Genomic DNA, 19,848 nt, shown 5'->3' with positions numbered 1-19,848 from the left:
CTTGGAGACTCCAAGATGTTAGCGATGCCAGAGCTGTGGGATACCTTTCAAGGAAATCTGCTAACAGAGAGTGGAACCAGCCCAAGAGAAAGAAGTGTGTTGCAGTCAACAAAGCTGAAAGAAGCTGGAGATCTGAAAAGCATAATGACATCAGACATGGAGATGCAGAATTTGGAGTTTGCCCAGCTAGTTTATGGACTTGCTTTGGTCCACTATTTCTACACTATCCTCTCTTTACTCCATTTTGGAGTATATATCCATATATAATGTATATCCCGTGCCATTATGTGTTGGTAGTGTGTGATTTGCTTTTTCATTTTGATTTTTTTTTTTTTTGGTTTTTTTTCGAGACAGGGTTTCTCTGTGTAGCTTTGAGCCTTTCCTGGAACTCACTTGGTAGCCCAGGCTGGCCTCGAACTCACAGAGATCCGCCTGGCTCTGCCTCCCGAGTGCTGGGATTAAAGGCGTGCGCCACCACCGCCCGGCTTCATTTTGATTTTACAGGGGGTTACAGTTAAGAGATTGCATGAATCTCAGAAGAGACACTGAACTCTGGACTTGTAAACAAGGTTGAGAGTGTTATAGACTATGAGACTTTTGAAGTTGGACTGAATGCATTTCTGCATTATGTTATGGTTACAAGCTCATGGAGGCCAGGGAGGTTTGAATAGGAGTGGGCCCCATAGACTCATGTGTTTGAATGCTTTGTCCATAGTGAGTGATACTATTAGGAGGTGTGGCCTTGGAGTAGATGTGGCCTTCTTGGAGAAAGTGTGTCACTGTGGAGGTGGGCTTTCAGGTCTTATAAGCTCAAGTCTGGTCAGTGGGACAGACAGTTGTCCTTCTGCTGCCTGTGGACCAGCACCATGTCTGCCTGTATGCCATTATGTCCCGCCATTATGATAAGGGACTCAACCTCTGAAACTGTAAGCCAGCCACAATGAAATGCTTTCCTTTATAAGAGTTGCTGTGGTCATGGTGTCTCTTAACCGATTATGACTTTGAGCTACTGATCTTATCACCTCCACGTCCCGAGCATTGGGGTTACAAGCATGCTCCCCCACAAGTCTGAACACACCTCTGTTCCAGGAAGCTAGGCTTGGGGGCTACCAGACTCATCACTGGAGGGAATGATGAGCCCTTGGTTATAGGTACTGCTTCCCCAACTTTGTCTCTCTGGACCTGTGATCATGTGTTATTTCTGCTCTCAGTGACAAGGTCCACAAGAAAAGTCCCCTGACAGCTTTTTCTCAGCACACTAATTGTCCAAGTGAACTGAGTTTCCAGAGTCTGCCCCAGGATGCTGCCAGAAGTGACTGGAAGGAAAGTTGTCCTGGACTCCCTACAGGGGTTGGGGCCCAGGACACTGAGAGTTAAAATGGGAGGACTTGAGATGATGCACCTGACTCTGCCTTTGTTCCAGCAGCAGCAACAACAGAGCCCTGCGGGGGCTGGTGTCCAGAAGAAAAGTTCTGGATGCCAATACAACTCAGAGACCCCTTTCTTTTAAAGTTCGAAGCTAGGTGTGGTGGCTTTTGCCTCTAATTCCAGAATCTGAGAGCCTGAGGCAGGAGAATTTCCAGAAAGTTAAGGCAAGCCTGGGTTATACATCATGAGTTCCAGGCTAGCCTGGGAAAGAAAAGCAAAATAAACAAAAACACAAGGTGGAAAGGAATGGAGGGACTTCTCAACACACGGCCACAACCACCTTTAGAGCATGAGGGAAGAATATTTGAAAAGAGATACAGATGCATCTTTGTTTGAGAACTGATGACATGCACACACAGAATGGGAGACAAAGGGGCTGAGAGCTGAGGCAGGTAGGTGGGCAGAACTGCAGCAGGAATTCAAGTTATTTGTAGTTAATGAAATATTTATGGCACACACTAATCTTCATTGTTATGTATTCAGCTCCCCCAAATTGCACACAGCAGTTGTAGAGAAAAGGGGAGGCAATTATCTAATTTTTCCATGAGCGACATGCGATAGCAGTAAGGAAAGACTGTGAAAACAGGAAAGATGGACCAGACCAACCGAAATGACTCTATAGAGAGAAAGGAAGACTGGGAGACACTGGCTTGACAGGAAACTAAGAATGTTTATAAATGACCCCAAACCCAGTGAAAGAGCAAAACAGAAAGCTTTGCAGAAACAGTTAGCTGGGTCTGGATGGGCACCCCCTACCTGCAGTCTCTACTTTAGTAATCAGCCCATGGACTATCTTAAAATAGATGTGCTTTAATTTGTAAAAGTGGAGTAGAAATATATAAAGTATTAGTCCCCCCCCCAAAAAAAAGCACAAGAAAAGGAAGCTTTCAATAGAATTATCTCCAGGTAATGGACATCTCTGCCATAGGTGTGTGTACAAGAAAGAACTCCAGCCGGGCAGTGATGGCACACACCTTTAATCCCAGAACTTGAGAGGAAGAGGCAAGTAGATCTCTGTGAGTTCGAGGCTAGACTGGTAGACAGAGTGAGTTTCAGGACAGCCAGGGCTGTTACACAGAGAAATCAAAAGAAAGAGGAAGAGGAGAGGGAGGGAAGGAGGAAGGAAGGAAGGAAGGAAGGAAGGAAGGAAGGAAGGAAAGGAAGGAAGGAAGGAAAGAAGGAATGAAGGGAAGGAAGGAAGGAAGGGCTCCCTTCAAGGCCCCCTGATTTCATTAAAGTTTAACTGTCTCCATTTTGATTCTGACAGCAGTCATAGTTGATATGCCGTCCAAATCAACTATGCCCTGTTGCTTTTCTGGTTTGTTCTATCAAGGATTGAGATTGAAAGCATTTGCATGTGATCATGGATGTGGCTGTCATTCCTTATTACTAATATATATATATATATATATATATATATATATATATATATATATATATATTCACCATGTTTTGAAGCTGTGCTATTAGTAGTATACTATGGGTTTATTTTAGTTTTTAGAGAGGGTTTTGAATAAAAAAAAGAAAGAAAGAAAAGGAAGAAATATGACTTGACCTAGGTATGGTGGAGGCAATGGCTTCTTGTAGGTATGTGGGAAGGCATAGACAGTGTCAGGGATAGGGACATCTGGAGAGTCCAGAGTGGTTGTGATCCCCAGCTACGCAGGGAGAAGAGGAGGGAAGGGAGAAGAAAGAGAGGGGACCAGGTGCAGCAGCCAGGAGGTCCACAGCCACAACGAGAGCAGGCAACCGAAATGGCTGGGCTATATAGGGAAGAGCAGCCAGCCCCTGGGCTGGAGAAGTTTAGGGTAGAGGGCAGGGTATGCCATCCAGAAGGGCCCTGAAAGAGGTAGGGACTGAGGGATGCAGGGAGAACCTGGAGGCCAGCACCCACTTTGATATTTTAAACAGGCACCTCAGCCTTTTGTCTCGATTTAAAACCAAAAAGGTTTTCCTATATAGTCCTAGGTGGCCTCCATCTCATAGACATCCACTGTCTCTGCCTCTCCATTGCTGGGAATGAAAGGCATGCCCTACCACGCCCAGCCAAGTTTATTTTGATGAAATTGCCCTCTTTATTATCACTGGCAATGTTCTTTATCCCACATCTGCTTCGATTTTAAAATTGACTTGTCTTCTTTTGACTATTGTGAGGATGAGTCACTTTGATATGCTAGAGTACTTACCTTTAATATATTTTCTGTAGTTAGCATGTGGCTGGGTCTGCTTGTTTTCAAACCTAATCTGACAATCTATACTTTATACTTTAGGTTTAGATCATTTATGATACATTTAATTCGATTAGTGGTATTACAAGGATCTTCTATTCCCTTGACATTTGTTTTCTATCACGTTCTGGAATAAAAAGAAGTTTGTGTAAATGTAAGAAACAACAAAAGAGATTTTGAAAGTTCAATAATGTCATACTAAAACAAAAGTGGGCCGGGCGGTGGTGGCGCACGCCTTTAATCCCAGCACTCGGGAGGCAGAGCCAGGCGGATCTCTGTGAGTTCGAGGCCAGCCTGAGCTACCAAGTGAGTTCCAGGAAAGGCGCAAAGCTACACGGAGAAACCCTGTCTCGAAAAAAAACCAAACCAAACAAAACAAAACAAAACAAAAGCAAAAACAAAAACGAAAAAAAAAACAAAAGTGGGTTTTTCCTACAAAAGCTAAACGTACTTTTTTTGTTTAGGATATTTTCACGTGATAGTCATGAGGTATATGACTGTCTAATGGACCGTTCTGTTCATACAAATCGATGTGGTCCTCAGTCACATTTTCCTATCTAGAAAACAGGGTCATCTGGCTCTCCGAAATCTGTGATGTAACCTGCCCGTCCTCTCCTCGTTTAAAACCAAACAATTCTGTAGTTCTGTCTTTTGAAACTTATCATAGTCCCTACCATCGCACAGAGAGATGGAATCCTTCTGTAGTGGGTCTCTGGGAAAGCGTGATCAAAGCAGTTATGTCTCGATCTGATTTTATTCCAATTCTGCACTTTAAACATGGGTTCAGCCGGGCGTTGGTGGCTCACAACTTTAACTCCAACACTCGGGTGGCAGCGGCAGGCAGATCTACGTGAGTTTGAGGCCAGCCTGGTCTACAGAGTGAGTTCCAGGACAACCAGGGATACACAGAGAAACCCTGTCTCGAAAAACCAAAACCCCAAACAAAACAAAACACCTAAACCCTTAGGCTCGTCTGTACATTCCATAGGAGCGAAAACACATTACGAAGAACCCGGAAGTACATTTGGAGAACACCTGGGAGCTTACGCTTTAAGCGCGCATCCTTTGGGAGCTCCCTCAAACCACCGGGCGCAGCTCCCAGAGGGGTGGTCTAGGTTGTATGCTGGGATTTCTCTGAAGAGCTAGGCTTCCGGGGTGGGTGTAGGGTGTGTGTGTCTGCACTGGATGACTGTATTTCCCAGGGGTCGCCGCGCCGGAAGTAACAGACCAACTTTCTGTGTCCTGGCGCTGCTACAGCGGAAGATCAGAGCCTTCTAGTTGGAGGAAGAAATCGCTGGCGTAATTCTCCACTGAGTAAGGTCTGAGGCAGCGGGCTGGTTGTGGTGTGGGTGGATGGTGATATATGTGAGTGTGTAGAGACGGTAGTGCGTGCGCGTGCGTGTCTGTGTGTACGTGTGTGCGCGTGCGTGCGTGCGTGTGTGTGTGTGTGTGTGTGTGCGCGTGCTTGTGTGTACACCTCGAGCACTCTGCATTGTCTGGGTCACTGTGCTAGTCGCTTTCTGCTCCTGCTTTCTCTCACGGCCACAGGGGCTGAAGCAGAGCACCAGGCTTCAGTAAGGAGAGGTCAGGGACGGAGTCTGAGGGAAGCGTTCCCTGAGGTCCAGACTTGAGCTTGGGGCGAGCATTTGAGGCCGGAAGCGCCTCCGAGGGTCGCCTAGGAGGGCAGCTGCTTGTTGAGTCCAGAACTTTCTCAGAGCTCTAGCCATCGTGAGTGTTGTGGGAAGTGAAGGAGAGCGCTCGCTCACTCGGATGCACAGCCTGGGGTCTCGTGCTTGCTCGGGCTCCCGCGTCTGCCGTTATTCAAATGAGGGTCTGGAGAAGAATGCGAACATTATTGCTACACATCTAAGATTCAAGAGTGAGTTTGCTCTTTCGTTCGGTTTGAGGAACGAGGTTGTAGTTTTAGAATATAGAATTGTCAGTAAGAGAAGGAGGAATATGTAAATTTATACCTCCACAGTGGTAACTTACATTGTTAACTTACAATTAACTTACATTGTCCCCTCCCTTTCCACTTAATATTCACATAATCGTTTCAGAGATCCTTGATGTCTTCTCTCTACAATCACTCCATTTGCCCAAGATGTTATAGATAGGAACCTCCAGAGGTTAGCGTTAGGGCTTTCAAACCCCGATTTGGTACATCGATAACTATTTTGATGACATTGCACATCAGGTGGCTTTTGGTCTTTAAAGGTCCCCTTTTCAAAGCAGGGGAAGAATGGAGGTGGTAGGCAATTTCTGTTCACTCCTGAGGATTTCAGGAGTGGGAAAGTGACCTTCGTACAATGGGTTGTCTGGGATTACGACAGAATCGTCTTTGTGTAGACTCCTGTCTGCTTCTAAATTGTGTGTGGCAGGCTGAGCAGTGGGAGAGGAGTGTGTGAGTGGGGATGCTTGAGATATAAAAGTAGTCGATGAAATCATGCTGACCTAAGTCAGTCTGGGAACATCAAGTCACAATTCATTGAAAGGCTTTCTTTATGTTCCCCAGGGGAGGATCCTGAAGAATGGCCAGCTCTAGTTCTCAAGACATGGTCTGTGTAAGTTGACCTTTGTCTCTTTACATAGGGTGACTTTCAGGTTAGGTCAGTGTTTGCTCTCTTCTCTTGTGAAGCTTCCCAAGGACCTGAAATCCTCCAGCCCAGTCTGCCCCATTACAGTGAGGGTTGGAAGACCAGAGCACTTCCTGTCTGTGGCTCTTTCCTGCTGGTTCTGGAGTTTTCTTTGAATGCATTCCTGCACATCTGCTTTCTGCCTGGTCTGTGGTCAGGGAGGACTGCCGTTGCAGAGGAGGTGACAGTCCACAGGGAAGCAGGGTCTTTGGGGGTTTCAGAACGTTGAGGTGATGGTCTCCTTTGACTGCCCTGGGACTCCTGATTGACATCTTTGGTGTTTTCAGGCTGATGACACAGGGTTTGAGAGTGAATGGCCTTGGTGCATGTGTGTGATGAGATGACCTGCCTGAGGGTCTTTAAGAGAGAGTTCAGTGATGAGAGGGAAAGGTCATCAGGCTGTGATTGGGAGGGGGCTGTCGTCTCCAGAGTCCAGGAAGACCTGAGATGTAGGTGCCATTTTGTTTTCTACTTTTTTGTTTTTTGAAGAGGGCATAAAAGGTTGAATCTAATATGCCAGTAATAAGGACTTTTATGTAGTTTATGGACTCTTACATAGTTTACAAAAGTCATTCTCATGACAAAGAGTCTTTATGATATCATCTGATACCATAATAAACTCAAGGACTCACACTATTTCTTAGTATTTTACACTGAACCCAGGTGACATTTCTCTCTTGTGGGCTATAACTTGAAGGGTGTGATTGGAATGGAAATGCTCATTTATTAGATGTGTAGGGTGCATACTGTCATCCTTTACTGGGGGAGCTCGTGCAGTCAGGTACTTTGAGCAAATTTCCATGTCTTCTTCCTGTTCTTGAGTCCTTTCCCCTCCGATTTTCCATCTTGAATTCTTCCCCAGTTTCACTCTACTTGTGTTTGTGGTTTCAGGGGTCAGTGACATTCAGGGATGTGGCTGTTGACTTCTCTCAGGAGGAGTGGGCCTGCCTGGATGCTACTCAGAGGGTCTTATACAGGGACTTGATGTTGGAGACCTACAGCAACCTCGTCACAGTGGGTAAGGCCATCTGTCCCCATGAAAGGGGGATGTGCTCTCTACACTGTTGGCTTTCCTCACTCTGAATGAAAAGACAGGGCTATCTTTTCTGTGGTAGCTGAAGCTGGGCTTGGTGGCCCATGACTGTCATCCCTTCACTTAGAAGGCTGAGGCTGAACAATCATTATGAGTTCAAGGTCACCCTCAGATACATAGTGAGTTCCAGGCTAGCCTAGTCTACAGGGTGAGGTATAGACATAATTTGGTGGTTAAGAGAACTGGCTGCACTTGCCGAGGACCCAGGCTCAATTCCCAACCCAACAAGGGGGCCCACAGCCACGTATAACTCCAGTTCCATGGATCTGATGCCCTCTTCTGGCCTCCATGGCCTCCATGCATGTGGTGCTCAAATGTACATGTAGACAGACACATGCGCATAAAATAAAAGAAATTTAAATCAATAGAATTTTAAAGAGGAAGCTGAGTTCCTCCTTCTCCCAAAAGAATAATGTGAGATTTTTTGGGTTGAAAACAGGAGGCCCATGGCACATCTACCTTTTGTCCACACCTTGGAGATCCTCTCAGTGAGCTTTGGGTTCAGAGAGAGATGCTGTCTCAAAAACCAAGGTGGGGCACAATCAAAGAACACACCTTAACACTGCTCTCTGACCCATACACACACATGCATGCTTACCCACACTTGTGTACACACCCTCATAAAAACATAAATACACTGTACATGCATGCATACACAAGTAAATAAGCGAACCTTTATGATTTACTTACTAATGAATCAATAGAATCAATTCAAAACAGAAGTGGACACATTCTGCTTCCCTCAACGAACACTTCCTTTACCTGTTTTGTTGTGGAAGTTTCAGGCTATGAATTTGTCATTTTCATTGAGCAAATCTATAAAAATGAGGTCCAAATGTGAAAGAAGGCAACATAGTTAACAATGATGATAACAATGTTCATGGCTGGGGTTGTAACTCAATGGTAGAGCACTTGCCCAGCATACTCAAGGACCTAGTTCCATCCCCAGCATTACTAAGTAAAAAATGAAAATAAAAAAAACCATAATTTTGTGTTAGTATAGGTCAGATAGTACTCAAAGTGTTTGAATATAGTATTTTATCTCAGTAGCAACCCTATCCAATATCATCAACTCAATCCAAATTATTATTATTATTAATTGCTTTTTTTGAGACCAAGTCTCATGTAGCTCATGCTAGCTTTGGACTTGCCTTGAAACTAAGGCTGGCCTTGGACTTCTCTACCTGCTTCCCTCCTCAGGTGTTGTGGTTACATTTGGGTGCCACCATTTCCAATTTTTAGATGGAAAAATTGAGCATAGACTCTTACGGGACTTGCCTAAATAAATGGCGTTGTTGGTGAGCTGCAGAGAACAGTGTAGCCTAAGTTCGGGTTCTCCCCCACTGTATACACTTTCTTCTTACGTGATAAGCTCTTATCTACATTTAAATGAGAGTAGCCCCCCCTCCTTTTTATTTATTTATTTATTTCTGAGACAAGGGTCTTGCTATGCAGTGCAGGCTGGCAGGCTCATTCCCCCAGTTGCTGGGCTTACAAGCTGTATAGACCTTCGTTATAAATAAGTGTAGTTTTAAAAATCTGCACAGGCAGCTCATGGTGGTATACATTCTTAATCCCAGCATTTGGAAGGCAGAGGCAGGCATTTCAAGGTAAATTCAAGGCCAGCCTGATCTACATACCAAGTTCCAGGACATCCTGGAATAACAAGAAAGACTGAGTCAAAAAAAAAAAAAAAAATAGAAAAGAAAATAGTCTCCACGTGTCATTTCTTCTTTCTTTTAAGTGGGAAGTTCCGTTTCCAAACCCGATCTGATCACCTTATTAGAGCAGGAGAGAGAGCCCTGGATGGTTGTGAAGGAAGAAACAGACAGGCCCAGCCCAGGTGAGTAAGAGGAAGGCAGGTCTCCAGCATTGCCAGGCACAGCATGTGGTCGGAGAGTCGCCTCATGGCTGACACTGGGTTGACACGCTTTCTTCAACTCGCCAAGGCCTGTGGAAGAACATGCCTGAGACCTGGGAAGGAAGTCAAGGTCATAGCAAAGGCTGTCACAGGGGCTTCTAGTTCATGAGTCACTAAGTTGTTCTCACCTTCTTCCCTCTTACTGGAGCAGTTACCCTTTCTACCATTTTAAACATATCTTATTGGTTGTGTGTGTCCAAAGAGGCCATAAGAGAATATCAGATCCCCTGGGGATGGAGTACTAGAACCCAGGTCCTCTGGAAGAGCAGTCAGTGTCCTTAACTGCTGATCCAATGATAAGACACTTTGAACACCAGTGAATGCATGAGCACAGTGAGGCGTAGCAAATATTTTAATTGTATATCTTCCTAGTCACTCTAATCAAGGTGTGATGGTGTGACCTATGCTTCTAACTGCAGCACTGGGGAAGTGGAAAAGGCTGATCCCTTGTCTTGCTAACAACTCGGCCTACTTTACCTGTCAAGCTCCAGGCAATGAGAGACCCTGACTCAAAAAGAATAGGTAGAGAAGCCAATGAAACAACATGTGAGCGCACACACAACACAGCCTTTTACCTAGCTTGGCATGGGGGCTGTGATGGCTCTTCTTGGTGGTCAACCTGACTACATCTGGAACTAACTAAAACCCAAGCAGCTGCGTACACCTGTGAGAGATTTTTTCTTAAGTAAGTCATTTTAATTGGCAAGACCCACTTTTAATCCATTTCTTTTTGAGGGTAGAAGATCCACCTTAAATCTGGGCTCCACCATCTGATAGCAGCCTGTAAATAGCATGTGAAAGAAGGAAGCTCTTGCCTTTTGTCTGATTCCTTCACTCTGCTGGCAAGTCCATTCCTTTACTGGCATGAGAGCCTACTTCTTCAGATTCCAGCTTGTATTGAAGACCAGCTGAGACATCCAGTCTCATGGAATGAACAACTCTTGGATTCTTAGACTTTGTGTTGTTAGACAGGCATTGTTGGCCTGGTTGGATGACAGCCTGTAAGCCACGCTCATAAATCCCATATATATATAGAGAGAATGAACAGTTCTCTTCCTCCAGAGAACCCTGTCTAGTACAGTGGACATATCTGTAATACCAGGATTTGGGAGGTGGAAGCAGGAAGATCAGAACTTCAAGATTATCCTCAGCTACATACTGAGTTTGAGACCAGCCTTGGCTATATGAGACCATCTCAAAACATAGAGGGGCTGGAGAGATGGTGCAGTGGTTAGGATCTCTTGCTGATCTTACAGAGGACCCAGGTTTTGCTTCCAGTACCCACTGGGTTTCCAACACCTACCTATGTGGAGGCTTGCAGCTGCCTATAATGCCAATCCCAAAGGATGTGGTACTTTCTTTTGGCTTCCTTGGGCACCAGGCATGCAAATTGTATACATACATACATGCAGGCGCTCACAGAAACGCATAAAGTGAAAATAAATGAGTGATTAAAACCAAAAAGTAGAAAATCCAACAAAATTACAACCTCAACAACAACCCCCTCCAAATAAAATGGCCTTAAAAATGTTGTTACCTGAATGTACTAATTAGAGACATTTTGCCTCGTGTGCTGTTTATGTCTATAACTACATGTTGAAATACTTTTTGTTGAACTGTTGATGGTGAGTCTTTGATATAGTTGATACTAAGAATTTCATGCCTCCCCTACTAAGATATTATCCATAAATAACCTTCCATCAATCCTAATTAATCTAAAACAAACTTTTACTCCTGTACTAAGAACATTATCATCTCAGGAGGATCATTGGAAGTGGTTTTCTTTATGAATTTTCCATTTTAAATAACATTTGGGGGTTGATTTTAGTTTTCTGGACATTTTAGTCTCTGACTTCTTGCCTGTATTATTATGTCTCCTTAGTCTTCTTTTTCCCCTCCTTTTATTGAGAATGAATTTTTTTCCTCACATAATAAGTGCTGATTATGGCCTCTCCTCCCTTTACTCATCCTAGTTCCTCCCTACCTCCTCTCCCATCCAGATCCTGTCTCCTTAAAAATAGACTTCTAAGGGAAAATAATAAGATAAGCTAAAACAGAAACTAGCACGTTGGAATTGGACAAAGCAGAAAGGACATCGCACAAGGAAAGGCACATGACACAGAGACATATTTGTTTACACACTCGTGAATCCCATAAAAATACTAAACTGGAAGCCATAATCAATTTATGCACCAAGGACCTGGTGCAGTTTGGGTGAGTGCAGGCCCTGTGCATGCTGCCTCTATCTCTGGGATCATAAGAGCTTTGATCTTATTAATTTAGAGGCCCTTGTTTTCTAATTTCTTCCATCTCTCTGGCTTTTACACTGTTTCTTTCCATCTCCTCTTCCACAGGGTTCTCTGAGCCTTTATGGGAGAGATTGGATGGAAACATCCCTTTTAGGGCTGAATGTCCCAAGGTCTCATTCTCTGCATAGTGTCTGGCTGTGGGTCTCTCTCTGTATTTGTTCCCAGCTGCTGTATGAGGAAGCTCTTCTGATGATGGCTGAGCAAGACACTGATCTATAAGTATAGCAGGATGCCATTAGGACCCATTTTATTGCTTCATTTTTCTTTTTGTTTTTGAGAACAGTAGTATTTGATTTGACCCTAGGTCCCTGGGCTGTCTAGTTTCAGGTTCCTGATCACCCAACCAGTGGTAGGACTAGGTTCCATCTCGTGGAGTAGACCTTAATCAAATCACATATTGATTCGTTACTCTCACAAACTTTGTGCCATCATGGCCATGGTATAACTTGCAGGAAAGACTACATTCAAGGGCTTTTGGCTGGCTTGGTGTTTAAGTTTCTCTTCTGGTAGTGTGCAGAGTATCTTATTGTACCAAAGACACTGGGACATAGGGGTCGATGCTCTGTGTAGGCACCAGCTTGACTTTTCCATGTTCAATGAGTTATATAACTATTGTCCTCAGCTTTGTGGACTTGCCATCAGTTTGTGGCAACACCCTGAGTTGTTTGGGGTTCCCATGGCACCCCTTTGGCCGACGACAGCTCAATTAGGTGACATAAACCAACTCTGGCACTAGAAGCTTCATTTGATGACAAGAGATGGTTAGTTGGGATTCTGTCTCCCCCATTACTTGCTATTTCACTTAGGTAGCCTTCATATATGTATATATTTTAGGAAGTTTCTGCTGTATTAGATATCCATACTGCCTCTCAAATGGCCCTTAAGTTTCGGTATCTCTCCTCATATTTCCTCCCTTGTCCCCTTCTCCTCTCTCCTTCCCCATTGATCCTTTCATTCCAGCCTGTCATCCATCCATAACTATTTTATTTGCCTTTTCTAATAAAATCTATGCCCCCCTTCCATCTCTAACTCTGTACCTAGTCCTGCAGTTCCATGAAGTGTAGCATGATTATCATTGATTTAACAGCTAATATCATCATAGAAGTGAACGCATATCATACCATATCTTTCTGGATCTATGATATCCTACTCAAATATTCTGTTTTTTCCCTGTTCAGTCCATTTACTCATGATTTCTTTTTGTTTGTTCATTTGTTTGTTTGTCTTTTTGTTTTTTTGTTTTGTTTTTTTTTTTTTTTTGTTTTGTTTTTTGAGACAGGGTTTCTCTGTGTAGCTTTGTGCCTTTCCTGGAACTCACTTGGTAGCCCAGGCTGGCTTCGAACTCACAGAGATCCGCCTGGCTCTGCCTCCCAAGTGCTGGGATTAAAGGCGTGCGCCACCACCGCCCGGCTTGTTTGTCTTTTTGAGACAAAGTTTCTCTGTATAACAGCTCTGGCTGTCCTGGAACTCTCTTTTAGACCAGGCTGACCTCAAACTCACAGAGATCCACCTACCTCTGCCTCCCAAGTGCTGGGATTAAAGGTATAGGTATATGCCACCACCACCTGGCCTGATTTCATTTTTTTTAGTGGCTGAGTAATACTGCACTGTGTAAATGTACCACATTTTTATTATCCATACTTCTGTTGGGGGATATCTAGGTTGTTTCCAATTTCTGGCTATTAAAAATAGAGCAGCAATCAACATTGTTGAGTGTCTCTGTGGCAGGATGAAGAGTCCTTTGGATATATGTACGGTATGGCTTTATCTTCTTGAGATAGATTGATTCTCACCTTCCTGAGGAACCACAATATAGATTTCCATAGCAGCTGTACAAGTTTGCACTTCCACCAGTAGTGGATGAGTGTTCCTCTTTCTCTACATATTCGCCCTCATGAGTGGTCATGTGTTTTATTGATCTTAGCCATCCTGATGGGTGTAAGATGAAAGCTCAAAGTAATTTTAATTTGCATTTCCCTGATATCCAAGGATGTTGAGTATTCCTTTAAGTGTTTCTCAGCCATTTAAGTTTCCTCTTTTGAGAATTCTCTGTTTAGATCTGCATCCCATTTTTTAATTGAATTATTTGCTTTCTTGATATCTAGTTTTTTGAGTTCTTTATATATTTTTGATGTTAGCCCTCTATCAGTATGTGGTTGATGAAATCTTTTCCCATTCTGTAGGCTTCTGCCTTGTCCAAGTGACAGTGTCCTTTGATGTGTAGTAACTTTTCAGTTTCATAAGGCCCCATTTATTAATTGTTGATCTTTGTGCCTGTGCTAATAGTGTTCTATTCAGAAAGTCTTTTCCTGTGCTGATGAGTTCAAGGCCATACCCCACTTTCTCTTCTGTCAGGTTCAGTGTATCTGGTTTTATAATAAGGTCTATGATCCATTTGGAGTTGAGTTTTGTGCAGGGTGATAATTATGGATCTATTTGCATTCTTGTATATGCAGTTGTCTTTTTTGACCAGCACCATTTGGTAAAGATGCTGTCTTTTTTCCAGTGTGTATTTCTGGCTTCTTTATCAATAGTCAGGTGTCCATGAATGTGCGGATTGATGTCTGGGTCTTCAATTTGATCAACTTGTCTGTTTTTATGTCAATATCATATTATTATTACTATTACTATTACTATTATTATTATTATTGCTCTGTAGTATAACTTGAAATTGGGGATAGTGATACTTTCTGCAGTTCTTTTATTACTCAAGATTTTCTTTTTTTTTTTTTAAGTTAGCCTTGGTTTTATGTGTTTGCATATGAAGATGAAAGGAAAAGAGAGAAGGTATAGATCTGCAGTTAGCTTACCTGTTTCACTGTCCAGAGTGGCCTTCGAGTTCCCAGGGAATCTCTGTTGGAGCTGTGGGTTGGGATAAAGCAGTGAATGGGGAGAAAGATGTTTGGAGGTGTGGATCTGTGTGATCATCTGGAGATGGGGGCAAGGATGAAGGGCAGGCCACAGCAGATGGTCTGCTGTAGATGAGACTAGGGAACTGGATTTGGAGGAGAAGGAGAATAGGTAAAGATCTGCAATGAACGTACCTGTTTCTCTGGCTGGAGATCCTTAGTTTTCTTTAAAATTCTAATGTATTTCCCCCCTTTTTTTCTGTTTTCTTTTTAGCTTGGTCTTGTTTTTTTGTTTTTTCCAAGAGAGAGTATTACTATGTAGTCCAAGCTGTCTTGGCATTTACGACACTGTTACCTCTGACTGCCTGTTACTGGGATTATTACCATTGTCTACCACCACTACCGCAGATTTTTTTACTCCCTTCTTTTTAACAATTCCAGGCCCTGACCAGTTTTCTTAATGCATGATAGATACTTGGTATTTGTGTGGTACATTACTTTTCTCATTATTTGGTCCAAAGCCTTCATCAAAGAAGGCTGTAGTATGCATAAACCACATAAGATTATTTCAGTACAGTTTGTTTTAATCTCTCTAAGCAGATATGCCTTCCCGTTTCCAACCTGTTCTATTGTAAAGAGTACTGTTTCACATTAACTTTTGTTATTGCTGCTCTCCTTGCTTCTGTTCAGCTCAAAAAATACTTTAGAGTTGGGCCATTGGTTGAATGGATTTTGTCTGTTTGTGTCACAGGAAAATAAAGTAATCTTGCTTTTTCCTTTTCTTTCAGATTTGGAGTCAGATTATGAACCTCAAAAAATATCTCCAGACAATCATAATATAAATCTACCCAAAGAGAGCATAAAGCATATAAGTAAAACTTTTGACCTCCAGGGTGCCAGTTTTAGTAATGGACTCAACTATAGTACATTCAAGGGTCTACAGAGTTGTCAAGAAGGAAATGATGATCAAAAGATTACTAACAAGGAAAAAATGCCTACATATACCAACCAGATTCTTACTCACAATATAGAAAAAGCATATGAATGTAAAGAGTGTGGGAAGTACTTTGATTGTAGTTCAACTCTTATTCAGCATCAGGCTATTCATATTGGAGAGAAAGCCTATGAATGTAACGAAGGTGCAAAGGTCTTGAGACTCCACCAACAGCTTATAAGACATCGGAAATCTCACAATGGTGAGATACCTTTGGAATGCAAGGAATGTGGTGAGTCTTTCAAGGATGTCTCCAGTCTTGTTCAACATAGGATTATTCATTCTGGTGTGAAACCATATGAATGTAATGAATGTGGAAAAGCCTTTAATCATCACTCAAACTTCATGGAACATCAGAAAATTCATTCTGGTGAGAAACCCTTTCAGTGTAAGGAATGTGGAAAGGCCCTCAGTGTACTAGCACAGCTCATCATTCAGACCCAGAACAGTCATACTGGAGAAAAATCATTTCAATGTAAGCAGTGTGGCAGGATACTCAGTAGTGACTCATACTTTGTGCAACATCGGAGTATTCATTCAGGTGAGAAACCCTTTGGGTGTAATATATGTGAGAAGGCTTTTAGGCTTCAGGTATACCTTTCTGAGCATAAGAAAACTCACACTGATGAGAAACCTTTCAAGTGTAAGCTGTGTGGATCAGCTTTCAGACGTAAGTACCACCTTACTGAACATCAGAGTATTCATACTGATGTGAAACCATATCAGTGCAAAGAATGTGGGAAATTCTTTCGTCGACGTTCAAATTTTACTGTGCATCAGAGTATTCACACTAATGTGAAACCTTTCAATTGTAAACTCTGTGGGTCAGCCTTCAGACTTCAGTCCCTACTTACTCAACATCAAAGAATTCATACTGATGAAAAACCGTATCAGTGCAAGGAATGTGGGAAATTCTTTCGTCGACGTTCAAATTTTACTGAGCATCAGAGTATTCACACTGGAAAGAAGCCCTTTGATTGTAAGGAATGTGGGAAAGTCTTTAGACTTAATATACATCTCATTCGCCACAAGAAATTTCATAGTGGTGAGAGATCTTTTGAATGTAAGGAGTGTGGAGAGGCCTTTCATCTTCATGCCCATCTTAAGAGCCATAAAATAATTCATACAGATCGAAAATTGTTTGAATGCAAGGAATGTGGGAAGTCCTTCAAGCGTGTCTCCACTCTTGTTCAACATAGGATTATTCATGTTGGTGTGAAACCATTTGGATGTGATGAGTGTGGGAAAGCCTTTAATCGTCGCTCAAACCTCACACAACATCAGAAAATTCATTCTGGTGAGAGACCCTTTCAATGCACGGAATGTGGAAAGGCCTTTACTGTTCTGGCACAGCTCACTCGGCACCAGAGCATTCATACTGGAGAGAAATCATTTGAATGTCAGCAGTGTGGATCAGCTTTCAGACTTCATTACCAACTTACTCAACATCAGAAAATTCATACTGATGTGAAACCCTTTCAATGCAAGGTATGTGGAAAAGGCTTTGTTCGTGGTACAGGCCTTAGAATTCATGAAAGAACCCACACTGGTGAGAAGCCTTTTCAATGTAAAGAATGTAGGAAGGCCTTCCGAATTCAGTCTGAACTTACTCAACATCAGAGAATTCATACTGATGTGAAACCCTATCAATGTAAAGAATGTGGAAAAGGCTTTGTTCGTGGTAGAGGACTTCGAATTCATCAGAGAATCCACACTGGTGAAAAGCCCTTTCAATGTTCGGAATGTGGGGAAGCCTTTCGATATCACTACCAATTTCTTGGACATTTTAGAATTCATACTGGTAAGAATCCTTATGAATGTAAAGAATGTGGGAAATACTTTACTCGTGGTGAATACTTTAAAGCACATCAGAGAATTCACATGAGTGAGAAACCATACCAATGTTAAGAATGTGAAAAGACCTTTAGCTTGGTTTGGCATGCTAAACTTCATGTTAATAAAAAGCCTATGGATGTAAAGAATGTGGGAAAGTCTTTATTGTAAATGGTAAACTTACACAGCATCAGAAAATACATAATCATCAGGAATCCTATGCATGTAAGGAAGGCAGACAATCCTTTGTATGGAAATTTTACTGAACATCAGAGAACTCACATTGGTAAGACTGTGGCTGAAAAGAATGTGAAAAGAAGTTTAATTTGCCCTAGAATTGGTCAACATCAGAGTATTCATACACTCTTGTCAATGATATCTTTGCGAATGAGAATGGGGGAAGTCTGTTCATAGGTGATACTCTGTTGAGAATGCGTGAATGTCAAAAGTAATAGGGTGACCATCATGTTCTTGATTTACTCTCATCTTGTTAATTGTATAAACATAATTCCTCAAACACTACTCAAACAGGACAGTCAGTTTAGGGAGAACAGTTATTGGAACTAGGTTTATCTCAGGCACTTTCCTTGTCACCATTCATGTTCTATGGCTCCTGTCGTATTAGGCTGAGTGTTTATGCATAATTTGTTAATGGCAAGCACAGTACCAGCCAAAGTTGTGGAGAAAAGGGTTATAATAAATAATAAAATTCTTGAAGGAATATTTGGCTCATTCCCATGTTCTGTAAAATAGCTTTTACATTGTTCTCCCTTTTATTGGCATTACTATAACTCATGAAAGGCAAAATTGTATTGCTGATAATTTCAAAAACATGCATTCATCCACTATTAAATTTTAAATACCATCATTCTGGATAAAATCTGGTGAATGAAAAGGAACATGAAAGGATTTTCATTGAGAATTCATAACTTACATATTTGTGTGGAGATGTTCAAAATACAGCTTTTTATGAACAAGTACTCTTTAAAGGGGTTAAACCTATAAATATTTGAAAGGATAATATTCTGTAATTTATGCTCTCTGCCCAGATGTTAAGATAAACTATACATTTGTGACAGGACAAGAATTTGCCATCTTTGATGGAGAATATTGTGGGAAATTACCCAAATCTGTTCTCAGATCCTGAGGTCAAGATACCCCTGCTAATTTGTCTTGACTTCTGTTAATTAGCCTGCTTGGACCAAAGCTCCCACTTCAGCTGCTAAGAAGGATAATAGGATGTGGTTTTTGCTCTAAATGCTTGGCACTACACTTGGGTCCTGAATACCTGAGTATAGTCCCAGCCAACTGGAATAAAGACTTTTGGTTGGCTATAGATTGTGTCTGAGTGGTCTTCTCTGGTGAGCTTCCCATAAAAAATTAATGAAAATAGCCGGGCGGTGGTGGCGCACGCCTTTAATCCCAGCACTCGGGAGGCAGAGCCAGGAGGATCTCTGTGAGTTCGAGGCCAGCCTGGGCTACCAAGTGAGTTACCGGAAAGGCGCAAAGCTACACAGAGAAACCCTGTCTCGAAAAACCAAAAAAACCAAAAAACAAAACAAAACAAAAAAAACAAAAACAAAAACAAAAAACAAAAAAAACAAAAAAAGAAATTAAAAAAAAAGGGGCTGGAGAGATGGCTCAGAGGTTAAGAGCACTGCTTGCTCTTCAAAGGTCCTGAGTTCAATTCCCAGCAACCACATGGTGGCTCACAACCATCTGTAATGAGATCTGGTGCCCTCTTCTGGCCTGCGGGGATATGTGCAGACAGAACGCTGTATACATAATATAAGTAAATAAATCTAAAAAAAAAAAAATTAATGAAAATAACCAAATTGGAACCATTTATAGTCAACAACATACTTTGGTATCCTCACCTAGATTCAAAATTGTTAACAATTTCCTATATCAATCCTATTTTTCTGTATTTATGGGTATTTGGGGCTGTACTGTTAAGAATACATTTAGAGTTAGGTGAAATAGTGCGTGCCTGAAACTCAATAATTGGAAAGCTGAGGTAGAAGGATCAAGAGTTGGAGGCAAATCTAGCTACATAGTAACTTCAAGTCCAACTTTGTCTGTATAGAGACCCTTTATAAAAAATTTGCAGATATGATTTTTTATCCCTTACTACATCAGCCAAGATGGAATGTCATCCCTACCACAGAAGTGATCCAGGATTTTACAACATTGAGAAATTTGTCATTGACTTTCCAGCTGCCCTTTTTGCAAAATGTATGTATTCTAAGGAGAATACACTATAGATAGGGATTTGGCCTTACTCTGTCCTTTATTAAATTTTCAGTTTTGATTAAACTCAGGGACTTGTGGGTAGTAGGAACATGCTCAATCACCAAGCTACATTCCCAGCCCTTAGCCACTGTATCTTCTATCCAAGGGAAGTTAAGTTCAGATGAAACATTTTGAGTAAGAAGTTGCAACATGTCCAGAAACATTTAGGTGTCAGGGTAACACATTATTGAAATTAAGCTTGGTCATTTGAGTAAATGGGGGCGGGCGGGGGGGCATGCCAGAGTTCTGAAAGGTCTTAATTTGT

At 42.1% G+C, this 19,848-nt stretch overlaps 1 protein-coding gene across 1 annotated transcript; it reads left to right on the top strand.

Moving 5' to 3' along the window:
* Window positions 1-6,167: 6,167 nt before the first annotated feature.
* LOC131902468 (zinc finger protein 60-like) lies at window positions 6,168-18,523 on the top strand. The gene is made up of 4 exons (XM_059253465.1): window positions 6,168-6,220; window positions 7,184-7,310; window positions 9,130-9,228; window positions 15,253-18,523. Exons 1-4 carry the CDS (start codon window positions 6,188-6,190, stop codon window positions 17,364-17,366), a joined length of 2,373 nt encoding a protein of 790 aa, XP_059109448.1. The 5' UTR covers window positions 6,168-6,187; the 3' UTR covers window positions 17,367-18,523.
* The last annotated feature ends 1,325 nt before the right edge of the window (window positions 18,524-19,848 follow it).

This window comes from Peromyscus eremicus, chromosome 1 (assembly GCF_949786415.1).
Source record: "Peromyscus eremicus chromosome 1, PerEre_H2_v1, whole genome shotgun sequence".
Taxonomy (NCBI): Eukaryota; Metazoa; Chordata; class Mammalia; order Rodentia; family Cricetidae; genus Peromyscus; species Peromyscus eremicus.
The sequence above is the reverse complement of the archived record's forward strand: the minus strand, read 5'-3'. Positions and strand labels throughout refer to the sequence as shown.